Source organism: Nesoenas mayeri (assembly GCF_963082525.1).
Source record: "Nesoenas mayeri genome assembly, chromosome: 11".
In the NCBI taxonomy this organism is placed as follows: Eukaryota; Metazoa; Chordata; class Aves; order Columbiformes; family Columbidae; genus Nesoenas; species Nesoenas mayeri.
In genome coordinates this window covers 13,837,498-13,851,313 of record NC_137563.1, presented here as the reverse complement: position 1 = coordinate 13,851,313, position 13,816 = coordinate 13,837,498, and the positions used below count along the sequence as shown (strand labels likewise).

Sequence of the window (13,816 nt, the reverse complement as noted above, 5' to 3'; positions counted from 1 at the left end):
CTCTGGTAGCTAAGCTTCTTTTTACTTCTAAGTACTGTAGGAGGAGAGCATGTGATGGAAGCAGATACATTTATTGAGCCTTGATTCTAAGGGTGGAGCAGCCACAGTTCATTCACACTTTATTCTTTTGGTATCATTTCTCATCTTCAAGGATGCTCTACTCAAGCTGCTGAGACATCTGCTGCTTTTGATTTCACTGCTTCTGACTTCATCTTTAGTTCTAGATGTTCTGTGGCAAGTTTATCCATCAACAGGTGGTCTGGATGTATGATGAGCTTTCCTTTTGTCATGATGAACATCTAGTGTTCCTCCAAACTCAGCCTCCTGCTTACAGTGGATATGTGTCTTGGTTTAATCTCTAATTTACTAGCTTCCAAGCAACCTAATAGATAGAGCTAATCTTACTCTGAGATCAGTCCCCGTTATAACTTTCGAGTTATAAGAGATTATTTCTGATGAATGCAAGCTGTTCTTGATTTGCAGCACTTTCTTTTCCTGCATAATCAAATTCTCTGAGAAAATTAATTTTTACCAGTATTTTTGTCCTCTTCACCTTTAGTATTCAAACAGTAACAGTTTTGGTGATAGCGAGCTTCTGCAACCACTGTGGTATTGCTAATAATAACAACGATCCTGTCATCCATTGTCTCTTATGCATATTTTGTGATTGAGCATCTGCACGCTTACTCAGTACTCTAAAATCTCGTTGTTCTTTTTGCTACTTTTTTTTCTTCTGACAGAAGCTATGTTCCATCTTGAATGCTGCTGTTCAACTTAAAGCATCAGTTACCTACTCCGGGTTTTTCTTGCAGGACTTACTTCTGTTTTGACACAGCAGCATTCAAAAAAGCATAGTGGGTTTGTGTTTTCATTGTGAACATGCTGTTGCATTTCAAAGAAAGTTGAATTTGTGATATTTCACTTTCATTCAGGTTTCCAGCAGCAACGAAACTGGAATATGATTGCAGATTTTCATGGCTTTCAGCAAGGTTCTCTAAGAATTTCCCAGAAATTACATACACTAGATTGACATTTCAGTTTGAAGTTATGTAAATTGTACGTCTGCTCATTTTGAATATTATCATTTGGTTCTTTTACAGCTTTACTACAGAATTTTTTTAAAGTTTCAGACTTGCAGTTAAAACACTTGTAAGCCACACTCAGAATTGCCAGCTTTGTGTAAATAGTTCATATAGAAACAACTGGCACCGTGGCATCCTGTTCTGTTTATTTGTGCGAGGATCTCAGAAAAGTCACTCATGTGTAAAACTGGAAACATAAAACTGGTACTAAACCATGCAAGTAAACCTGCCTGACTCAAATATACATGAATGTCCCAACAACTACCAAGTTATGTGAATAATGCAACATATTGGAGCACATCTGCAAGGACAGAGCATGAATATGCGTGGTATAACCAGTTTAGTTTATGGTCAAAGAACTAAAATTTCATTTGTTTGTACCTTAATCTGTCTTTTTTTTTTTGTTATTTTTAGGATGTTGGATGTCACTGCATTATGGGCTCTTAAAAGACACGTAGTTGCAGGGCAACCTCACTTGAATGTATTAATTCTGTACTGCCTTTGTTTTGAAAGTCTTTCTGACTTGAAAGTATTCCTGTTATTCTATTAAATGACTGTAACTTCAGCTTTGAGGGTAATAACACTTTACTACTCATTATAATAACCGTATGTAGCTGTTTTCATTGTTAACCCCATTTTACAGGTGAGAAACTGGAGACAGTGTCAAGTAACATGAATGTCACCATTACTTTCACGTTCAGTCATTAACATTTTAAAACCAGCAGAGCATAGTGGCACATTTTTCTCCTCTCTAACTATGCATTGACATGTACCCTCCTAGCAAATGCTCACACAATCAGATATTTGGGGGAGAATTGTGCTTTATGAGTTATCATTTCTACTTATATTTTTCAAAATGAGGAATTTCTGCTAAAAGCTGGGGCTCTTAAAAAAACAAAACAAAACAAAAAGACCTTTCCATTCTCTTGCTTGTAAAAATAAATTTATATTTTTAATGCCAGGTGTGGTTCAGTTGAGTGGCTGGAAGGTACCTTTGAGCCACTTAAATTACATGAAGTTCTTTTCTAGAAATTCTTGAAGCTACAGTCGCCCTATCAAAGGTTACTTTTGGTTAGGGCTGAACAAAAAAGGGATGACTGGCAAATTATTCCAGCCGAGTTTCAGTACTGCTTACTCAAAGAACTCTTTGGTTGTAAGAAAACATGACAGATTGCTGGGAAAACAACTGTTCATTATTTGAGCTCTGTGTGTGTGTGTGTGCAAATATACATAATTGTGTTATGTGAGAGCAGGGGAGCCAGTGAGGCTGGATGAATTTCAGAAATGGGAATACTCCCATCTTTGCTTGGACTGTGCATTTTAGAGTCTACGTGTTTCACTGACTCCAAAACTCCTCCATTAGTCCTAGATGACTCCTCACATATCAAATAAAGTTTTAGATCAACCTGAACTTTAAGGTGCCTAAATTAGTGTTCTTGCTTACCTAGATTTTATTGTGAGTCTCTTTGGTTTTATGGCCAATCCATTCTATTGAGTATCTCGAACTGAAACGTAGTGCACAGCTGCTACATTTTGAGGGCATTTTTTTAAGGGATTAACGATTAAGGGCCATTTTTTCATTGTTCTTAACTAGAAGTTTATTTTTATGTGGAATAAACAATCTTGGGAGAGTTCTAAAGAGGTTTCAAAGTTGCTCAAAATTGTGGACTAGCAGGCTGTACTTACCAGAGATGGTCATGATCTTTGTTTTCTTTTCATAATGTTCTTTCCAGAAGCACTGTAGCTCCACAGGTATAAGAAAGTACATTGCTTTAGTTGTTCATTGAAAACTATGGGATTTAAGATTTCTTATATCACGAAAGTGTTGGCATCATCACAGGTGATATTCTTCTCTGGTTTAGTATCCATTTATTAAACTTCTGCTAATTTGTTTAAGTTCTTACATAGAAATCATTAAAGCAGTGAAGCTAAGCTACATTTTTGGTGTTGCATCATGTTTTGCTGCTGTTGCTACATATGACTAAATATTTCAAAGTGCTTCAAGTCCCTGACCCAAAAAACGTGTTGTCATTTGATATACCCTGATCATTTTCCTTACTGTTAAAATAGACAATATAGCAATGTTATTTTAAAACAACCCTTTTTTTTAAAGTTATTTTTGCCATATTTTATTGCAAATTAAGATGTAATAATTAAAGTAGTTATAAATTATTGTTTATACTACGGTTGAAGTTGTTGGTTACCTGCTAGAAAATTAGTGTTTTAAGGTGTTTATGGTGTGCTGAAAGTATGTGCTAAAATTCTTTAAAAGGTCTTTTTTTTTGTTATTGCTTTCCTGGATTAAATTGGGAAAACACATGTGGTAGATATCAATCTAATAGTAGTATACATTTTTCGTAAAATTTAAGTTGATAAAGCGGTTTCTTCTGTCAAATATTTTGTACCTTGTAGACAGCCATTAAGACTCACTGAGGTCATGAATCATTTAATTTATGATTAATAACATTATTTAAATATAACAGAGGCAGCACCATACTTCAGCAGATTAAATTTGCCTTTAATGCAGCATCAACAAAGAAGATACAAGCATAAGCAATTTTGAGGGGTTTGTTCTTTTTTTCTTTTTTTAATAGCAAGCCTTTGAAAGGTTAGATTTTATATTAGAACTGATGACTTAACAAGGTTTTGTAGAAGACGTACTTCTTGCTATCTCTGCGGTAGCATTTTCTTATATAAACACAGAAAATCAATGTTAGTGATGTTGAGATAAGCGGTTTAATTAATGTGGTTTTTAAAGTCAATAAATTTAAATAATTTATAGCTAATCTAATGTATGGACTGTGCCTGTGCAGGTATTTTGAAGGAAGTATCTCCTCCAAATAGCAGCTGGAGGTCAGCTGCAATGTTCTGTAGTTGCCCTGAAGTAAACTACAGCTGTGTTCTGGGTATTCCAGTTATGGCAGACCATGAAAACTGAACTTGTTTTGCAGAATGTTTTTGTTCAGTCATGATGTAGCTTTATGCACTTTTTAAAATTACATTTCAGCGAATTTGTCATTTCAGATCTTAAATACTTCAGTCATGGTTCAAAAGGCCTTTATGGTGAGGAGATTGTGCCTCATGTAGAATTGCAGTAAGAACCAGAATAAAAGCATTGCTAACCATCTTAAGACTGTTGGTTCTTGTCTTTCTTGAGGTGAGATAACTGGAACAGGTTACATGAAATAAGTTTATCTTATAGTTTCTGTATACCCAAGAAAACATCATAAAATTCTGAAATGCTCTTCTGGAACCCTGAAGTGCATTATATTTTTTTTAACTATACATATACTAGTGGGTCATGGTGTTTAGAAAATAATGCACAGTGCAAAAAATCTAGCTTTCTGTATTTTACTACAAAAAGATGTGGCAGTGTTGGAGGGGCACCGTTAGTATGCCTGCCACACCCAAAGATTTCCAGTTTGCAGTCAGTCCATTCTGGTTGATTTGTACACCAGGCTCCAGTGAAGGAATAGTTTAGTTAAACTTAGTTAAAAATAGTTAAAACTTCATCTTCAGGGAACCCGGAAATTGGCCTGAAATATAATGTGAGATCTGGGTAAATATTGACTCTGAACTGTAACTTTTTGAGGCTTTTGTTTTATTTGTACTTATTTAAGAGGAAATTCTTTGCAAATGCCTCTTCAGGTCCAAATTATATTTTTCTAGGCATGTGTACAAATTTTCCCGTGGTTTCTGCCTATTAGGCATCTAAATGATCTCACAGTACACAGTAGCTCTTTTTAAACGTACCATCTTTGGATTCTGGTTTTATAGAATTTTCTTCTGTGACAAGTTATTTTTCTATTGCCCATCCAAAAGGGCAATCTGTTACAGAAATCCGAGCTGGTAAGAGAGTGGGAGAAGTCCTCAGATCTAGTAAGGACTTTTCTTGTGACACTGCTTGTCTACTTTCCAAAATGCACAGGGGTTGGTGAGATCGCTTTGACAGAAGCAATGATTTTGTAGAAATGTGAGAAGACTGTTCACCTTCATTCCACAGCGTTAAGCAAGATTCTCAAACATACACAGTAACACCTTTTCTTTCCATAGATTCCATTACCACTTCTGATGTGTTTTCTCTTAGTTTTCATAATTTTTCATCCCATATTGTGTTCCAGCATTATAGAAGATGTGGCATTTGTATTTTTTGTTCCACAAAATTGTATTCTGTAATAATGGCTTTAATTTTAAAATAAACCAAAAATGGCAACATCCCACCCAAGCAAAAAACAAAACAAAGACCAGCCCACATGTACTAGCCCCTAAGGCTGTGGAGAAGATGGGGAATACTGACAGAACAGGCTACTTCGGTGTTGGCTGCTTGAGCTCCCAGGATGTCTGAACCAAGACCTTGCAAACAGTGAGCTGCGCATCAGTGCCTTAGGGACCATGGGGAATCTCCTGTGTTTTTTTCCAAAGTGCCATGAAGTGCCTGTTATTCACTGCAGCAGGTGCTTGACATTTTGGCTGTTTGTTCAAACACACAGCAGGAGGTTCAAGGACAGACTCCTAGGGTGCTGAAGAACCAAAACCAGAACTTGATGAATCAGGTTGTTTAAAAGCATAGCATTTGAAACTGAGAGATAAGTTGGAAAGTGTTTCTTAGCATGGCTCATACATCTATGGGTTTTGTAGGACAGAAATATAACAAAGTATGATAGAAGTATAGCAAAGGGTGTTTTGGAAGATAGAATAAGCTTGACTTTACCATACGATTTTAAAATACTTGCTGCATAACTTGGCCTCATTGAAACAAAATATACTACCTCTGTGAGGGAAAAAAATACAATGCTAGAAGTATGTAACATTGTTTACACAGTTTTAAATATTTAAGAGGTTGAGATAAAAAAGATGATTTAAAATATTCGTCTTTATGTACAGTGAAATTTTCTATTTTAAAACCAAAATTAACTGACAGTTGTATCCAGACAGGGAAAAAAGAAAAGTTAGATTTCTTGATTTAGTCACATAGAATTTCCTAAATGAGAATGAGAGTATATGGGCAAGAAACCCTGTAAGCATGCACAGGAGATGCTTTTAGAAGACTGGTGTGGCTGTTTCCAAATGGCAGTTTTCAGTCACTTGCTTTATCTAAATTATTACTCCAGATCCCACAGCCTGAAATAGCTTATTCCAGTTAGTGAGCTTTCATAATTGTTGGTGCAAATTGAACCTTTAAAAGCTTAGTCAAAACATAATTGCAGTTACTTGCTATATATGCATTTATAGTGCCTTTGGAAATAAAAAAATGCAAACTGCTTGCAGAGTGTCTCTGTAGGTTACTTTTCTTCTTAGTTCTGCTCTGTCTCTCTTGATTCTAGTCGTATGCAGCCTGAGCCAAGTCATTCAAAATTTTACTTTCACTTAAAATAACTGCTTAAGACTTGAGACCAAATGGTTCAGACATTAGAAGCTGTGTCTTTAAGCTACAAATTAGTAAACAGTCACTCTAATTCTAGTTGAATATGATGTACTACTTTTCCCTATCCTTGTGTTTAAATAGACAAAAATAAATAAATCTATACTATGTTTTCTGTTAAAACTTTGATACTATTTTAGGGGCTTTAAGACAGACATCTGGAGTGTTGTAGTTTTAGCACCAGAGATTCTCAGTCTTCAGACACTTTTCTCTGTTATTAGGCCAAGGTAGTTTTGTTGATATTAACAAGTCATTAGTGCTGCAGGAGCAGATCAGGAGATCAAAGCACTTGATTCTGAGAATTCTGCATCTTCACTGCGCTGTGGTTCAGGGTGTCACTTAGAGCAGCCGTGTGTTTCCTGGGCAGAATGCCCATACTGTGCGCTTAGTGAGAGCTGCGTGGAACAGCCCTTCTTGGTTTGGATTCTAGGGGACCCAGCCCCGTTAGATCAGAGCTTCCAGTTCATTTTCCTCAAGAGACAATCTAGTTTCCATACCCCGGGACTGCTCTGTGAACAAAACCAGTATGTAGGAACAATCCAGGAGTGTGCTTCAAAACCATGGGGGTGTTTCACACCAAACTGTTAATGGAAGTGCAGCTGTAATACAGGTTTTATTACCTGCAGATACTTTTCCACAGACTCAAGGTGTGTTTGCACATATTTTGCAGCTACTCTGTATGCAGATGTGTGAATGTCACTTGTTTATAGTTCTGTTGTAGAGTTGTAGGATATTTTTTTTCCTGCTTGTTGTAGATTTCCAGATTGCTATAGATTTTTTTTATTCCCGGAATGATTTTTAAAATCTTAATATAAAATACCAATATAAAAGAATACAATACTCTAAAAGTGAATATGCATAGCAAAGAGCAGCAAAAAAGGATGGAGTAGTAGTATTTTAAAACAACAAATATTCAGAGCCTCAGCCTCACTTGGGACCCAAATCGTACATTTTTTATGCAATGAGAAAAAGAAAAAAAATCCCTCTCTGTAGCTTACGATGGGTGTAAGTCTGCACCTGGTAGACTTATCTCTTCGATTCAAAATTGTCTTATGCTACTCCCTTGAATAGTCTCATCCTAAAACCTGACTTCATGTAGGTGATATGGCAGCTAGTTCATTAGTATAGCCCATATTTGATAGTCTGGCCATGGTTTGTATAGTGCTTTAGAAGATGGGTTCATTGTTTTAATTAAATAAAAGTCAGATTTTACATTATAACTATTTGCTGAAATCCTTCTTTCTATATAATGCAGTTATTATCATTCTTGCATTTTCTGGTCTTTTTAATGTCTGGATTTTTAGCTTCCTTACGCTGTAACCAGTAGAGCCTGCAAAAGTAAGAGTATGTTTCATTCCTAATACTGGATGGAAGACTATTCTTTTTCAGCTACTGACTTATTAACAGAATGATTTCTTGCAATCCTATATGATTTTTCTTTCTATTGTGGGATTTAGTGTGTCACAATTGTTAGATTTTCTTTATTCATGTGCAGTTCACAGCAGAGGTAAATTATTTCGTTGGAGAACTGTTCTATCTAAATGAACTTAATGTCATGCTTAGCGATTTAAAAGACCACTGTTCTTTGTGGATAACTGTTTTGTGATAGGGTTTGTTGTACAAATCTTGTTCAATTTTGTTTTTATACTGTTTTCTTGGTATAAATGACTCGCAGGAAGGTATGCTGATGAGAGACAGTGTGTTTCTCCATGAGAAGTGAATATATAGAGACTTTTCTTCCTCCCCATTTCCTATCCTTCCCTTCCTCTGTTTTGCCAAAAATTAACGAGAATGAGAGGCTGGGTTTGGATGAAGCTGGGATTTTGGTTACTAGAAGGTGAGGGAGATTGTGATGGGTTTTTTTTATACATTAAGGGCAGATTTGTCCTTTGAAGAGTTTCTCAATGCATATTGTGCATGTACATGTATATGTGATCCATCTGGGATTTCCAGTGTGGGAACACTACTCTGTGTGAGCTAATGAGGCATTAGTCATACCTTTATTTAAACTCTTGCAGTTTCGTTCGATTGTTTGGATTTTTTTTGCATATCCGTGTTCAGAACTTACCGCATAAAGTGTAAGGGTGTGCTTGTTAACTCTGCACCTACATTTGACTCTCAAGCTGCTTGTTGAAAAACTGGTAGCTAAAGGTCATGTATATACATTGTTTCATAAAGAGTTGAATGCATCTTCCTGTGAAAACAATTCTAAATATTTATGTACATTCATATGGCTCTGTGTAGCTTAAGTATTTCTCTGGAATAGAAGGACCAGTTATGGCAAGACCAGTTATGTCATCCACGGCTGATGGGTGGTTCTGGGTGTTGGCTTTTGTGCTGGAATTCAGTCTTGAGTTTTCTTTCAAATATTACCTGTTTTCCCTTTTTTCCTGGAAGTCTGAGAGAGAGAAGAACTTGTATATAAAGTCTGTTCATTTATATGAGAATGTAATTTACTGGTTTCCATAGTCCAATAAATGAAAAAAAAAAAATCTTTGACATAAGTAGCAAATGTAGGTTGTAATTTGGAAAAGAGTTTAGTCTATCCGAGTTAATTCCTTATTATGAATGAAAAATTGATATAACAGGATGAAAGTGTTCTTATGACTACCTCAGTGATGGGTAGGATTTCATCACTTCAGAATATTTCAGCAGTTTCTTATCCCTACTCAAAATATTCCTCTGACTTGAATTTGCAGTAGGAAATTTATTGTTCTTGGATTAGTTTAAGTGAACGTAAAACCTGAAAACAGATTTCTGAATGTTTGTAATATGTAGCACATCTTCCAGAATAACCATTTTCTGTTGGACTCAATATCTTTTCGTGCATAGGCAAATTATATTAATTTGGGAGACCTTTTTGTTCCTAATTTCACTTCCTATATAGAATTCATATCTGAAATCAGACCAACTGTTGTTCTTCCATCTTCCCCCTCTGCTTTATTTTGTCTGTCACTATCACCATTTCAAGTAATTCGAGCTGCTTCTCATTCTGAAAAATTTTTAATGAGTTAGAAATAATATTAAACTTCTACCCAATTACAATCTTCAGAGCAAAAAAGGAGCTCCATCATTGAATGAATGCGAGAAACTGGTGTTGCTATAATGAAGAGAAATATTAGAAACTAGTATTTAGGATTTTGACTGTTAGAATATGAACATATGACCAAATTGCATATAGCATTATGACAAGACTTGTATTTTTGTGGGTATAAATGGTATTTTAAGTATACAGTTAAGTGTTTCTTTGCAGCATTCTGATTTATTTTTCTTTGTCACACTAAAGTGCATGCATGTGGTTTTATTGAAATAATACAAGGTTTAAACAGTTTGCCTATGAAGTCCATATGCTGTGTTTTCGATTTTATTATACAGTAGGATTCTAATTTTTACTTACATAACTCAATACTGAGCTATAATCCTTTTTATAAACATACAGTTTTACTTGGAAAAGTGACTAAAAAAACTACTTTACAGATTCCATTTTTTAGTCAATCCAAATTTGTAGTTACTCAACAAAATTTTAAATATAAGTTATAGATTTCCAGCCGGTAGCTTTTTTCCTCACTTTACTCTTGTTAGTATTGTGGAATCAATTTAGCGGTATAAAGGAATGAATGGGTTTCTTTTTCTTGCACATCATCAACAAAAGTTTCTGAGTAGTTGTATCTGCATCTGTGTCGAAGAGGCTGTGCAGGCAGAGGAACTTAACATTGTGGTTTCCAAAATTCCATGTGCCACACAAATGGGGCAAACTAATCTTCCTTTCTGGAGGTGTAATGTGTGAACTAAAGAGCACTAATTCATTGGTAAATACAAAGTTGAGTTTGTAAATAGGTACAAAAAATGCAGCTGTTAATTAAATTCAGCCCATCTTGCTATGAAAATTTGTGACAAATACTGAACAGGAAAGCTACAGTACCACTTTCTTAGTGTCATTTTGCAGAGTACATCCATGTGTTGCTTTATTTCATTTGTTACAAAAATAACTTGCTTTGTTTTGTTTTTCAGCAAACAAGAGCATGACTCTTCAGACAAAACAAAAGAATGCCATCAAAATCAAACTGAAAAAGTTGCATCAGTTGAAAAGAATGAAGAAAACTCATCATCGTCAAATACAGAAAATGTTCCTAGTTTGGAACTCCCTGACAACAGCTCAAAGAATTCTTTGCATGAGAAAGGAGCATGTTGTGATTCAGATAATAACAAACAACTAGCAGATGAGCAACAAAAATGTATTCATGATGCAAGTGAATTAAAAACTTGCAGAAGTTCAGATAATGTTGTCTTGAATGAGCAGACTAAAGTACATAGCTTGGATGAAACTACCCTCTCAGCAATGAATGCAAGGGACTTAAAGCTAACGTTGGGTGAAGATGTTAGTTTCGAGCAGTTCTTGAGAAAAAGAGATGAACCTGACTCCGTTAGTTCAGACATCAGCGAACAAGGCAGTATTCATTTGGAGCCTTTGACTCCATCAGAGGTACTAGAGCATGAAGCTACTGAAATTCTTCAGAAAGGTAATGTTGCAGCTTCGTCAAAGAAAGCTGGAAAACTCTCCGAACAAGCAGATGAGACTTCTAAAGAAAGCAGTCCCAACAGAATGGAAACAACTGTAAGCAAGACAGACGAAAATGAAACAAGCTGAAATTATGTTAATTTTATTGTTTATTATGAACAATGGTAAGAACACCATGGACCATTCTTGATGAGTGTGCTCACTGATGCTAATTATAAAAAATAAAAAAGGCAAGGGGGAAGGAAGAGAGAAAGAGACACTAGAGGAAAGTTTTGCATATGAAGGTAGCATGCACAAATGAATTAATTAAATTCACAAAAGATACCACGTTCAGGTATATTTTCCTTTCTCTTGGATGTGATATATCTTATTAGATTGACATTTCAAAGGAGGAACAAATTATAATTTTTGTAGTTAACTAGCTGGGGATAAGGTGATTTGTTTGCCAAGAAAATATTTTTATAAATCCTCAGTGTGAATATCATTCAACAGTGGAATTTAGTATTAATTCCCTTCTGATGCTGTAACGGAGCACACTTGTAATGATGGTTATTGGTCTGCTGATAACTTGGGTAAACATAACCCTTTGGACTTGGTGTCACATTCCTGTCTGTAAGAGCATGTAAATGGAATTATATGAATCTATGCACCTCTGTACAGGTGTAATCCTGCCAGGCTGTAAGCTTACCTTAATAAACTTTCAGTGAAAGTGGAATTATTACAATAAAAATATATATTTGTGGGGTTTTCAGTGTGCAGGCTGTGCAGCAATACCGAACATAATTGTATAAAGTAGAACATACTGCTGAAAATACTGTAGCTGTTAGGCTTTTACCATTATTTTAATTATTCTTAGCTGTAGACCTGTAGGAATGGTCTGGAAGTCACACCAAAGTATGGTTTAATGTAAAAACTCTTTTAAGCAAAAAGAAGGAAACCCCCCAACTGGAAACACCAACTGGCATGCATTCTGCCATTCTGCAGCTGCTACTGGCTAACTGTTACAAAAAGGACACAAGGGCATATAAAGTACAGTGTACAGTTCAATTTCAGGACTCTTTGTAGTCTAAATTCTGTACAGAAAGATGGCTGCTGGTTTTGGTTTTGTTTTTGATTTGCTTTTTATTTTGTCTTCTAGTTAGCAACTAGATGTAAGAATGCATATGATTAACATTAGCTTGCTCTTATGACTTCATTGCTCCATTTGAAACATTCAGAATGTGCTTCTGACTTACTATTTTGTTTCTAATGAATGTTAAATGTTTTGAACAGCTGTTAAAGAACTGCTGTAAATTATTACTTTTTGAGTAAATATTTGCAACAAGATGTTGTCTTTGTGCATAATTTTATGCTCAGGTTGAAACTTTGGGCATAGTCTTCCCACATTTTTTGTAAAGATTTAGTGACCATTCCCAAAAAACATTAATTTTAAAATTGTGAATTGAATTTTAGACTTTCATGGGATTTTTGGTTGGTTTGGGTTGCCTTTTTTTTTTTTAAAGAATTAAATGAGCAAGTGCCTATGCATAAACATATTTTGTAGCTGTGTATTAATATCATGGTAAAATGTGCTAACTATCCAGATTATATAGAGAGAGTTTTCTGGGCCATCAGCATGCAGCTGAAGGCTGCTTTGTCCTCCTAGGTTAACTGGGCTCAGCTGCTAAATTAATCTAATCAGCAATACTATTAAAATTTAGAGATCACCCACCTTATTGTTGGAGTCTCTAAATAAACCACATCAATCTCAACATCTCAAAAATCACTTCAAACTCCTGAAGAGTTATACGACTTAAATTAAGATGCAATTCAAAATTTTCATCCATGCAGGTTTAGAAGACTTGTAGAAAGAAAAATGGAACGGTTTACGCAGTCACAGCTCTTTGAGATCTGCCACTTTAAGAACTTCAGATAACAATACATGAAAATGCTGAGAGCAATAAGTGGCAGTATTCTTTTGTTCTTTAAAGATTTTAGTGAAATCAGTAACTCAGGTATGATTAAGCAGTCTGATGTCTTCATGCATGTACACACGGACAATTTAAAGGACTTAATTAGCTATGGAACTTGATGTGTATGTTGCTGAAGGAGTTCCTGAATGCAGCTGTGTTTAACCCCAGAGAAATCTCTATAGTATTTTTAATCTGGTTGATGATCTTCAATGTAAATGATATATTTTGAATAATGCTCTGATATGCAGTGTAGGAAAAGATTAAGTGCAATTGGAGCCAGTTGTATGATACTTGCTTGTGAATTCCTCACATTTGTCTTCTATTATGCAATTAACTTTTTAAAACATTCACTATTTTAATAAGAAAAATTTGGAAGAACTTGGCCACGTACTGTCGAGAAAAGATGGAAAATAAAACTCTAACTCAAAAATCTGCGTATTTGGCAGATGTATATATATTCTCAGATACTTCATATGTAAAGCATTGTTTGTTTCAAACCACAGAGAGAATGCTTATATAAGGTAATGTTAGGTATAAAACACCCACATCTCTAGTAGCTCTTCCAAAGGTGGGGGTGGGAGAGAACTAGATTGTTCTATCGAGACCATCAGACAGCTTTAGGCAACGAAGGTGAATCGTGGAAAGATGGGCATGGTATTTTTGTGAAGGAAAAAACCTACAATTCATTACAGTGAAGTAATGAACTTCTCTCCTATGCAAAGTAATTCATTTGCTGAATGAACACTTTAAAGACTGTATAATTATTAAGATTAATCTCTATCATGTTCTTTGGGAGGTTTCCTAGAGATAAATTAAATTGGTACTTTTGGCTGAAATTGCT

At 35.3% G+C, this 13,816-nt stretch overlaps 1 protein-coding gene across 8 annotated transcripts in view; it reads left to right on the top strand.

The window, feature by feature from the left end:
* Positions 1-12,339, top strand: part of ZNF280D (zinc finger protein 280D) — a 43,954-nt gene extending 31,615 nt beyond the window's left edge. For 5 of the 8 annotated variants that reach the window (XM_080350958.1, XM_080350956.1, XM_080350957.1 and 2 more), the window contains one exon: positions 10,516-12,339. In XM_080350958.1, the coding sequence (XP_080207084.1) occupies positions 10,516-11,152 (637 nt within the window). In that variant the 3' untranslated portion in view covers positions 11,153-12,339. Of the gene's footprint in view, positions 1-932; positions 4,201-10,515 lie in introns of those variants that run through there. The other 3 variants (XR_013922586.1, XR_013922587.1, XR_013922588.1) reach the window with 3 other exon arrangements.
* The last annotated feature ends 1,477 nt before the right edge of the window (positions 12,340-13,816 follow it).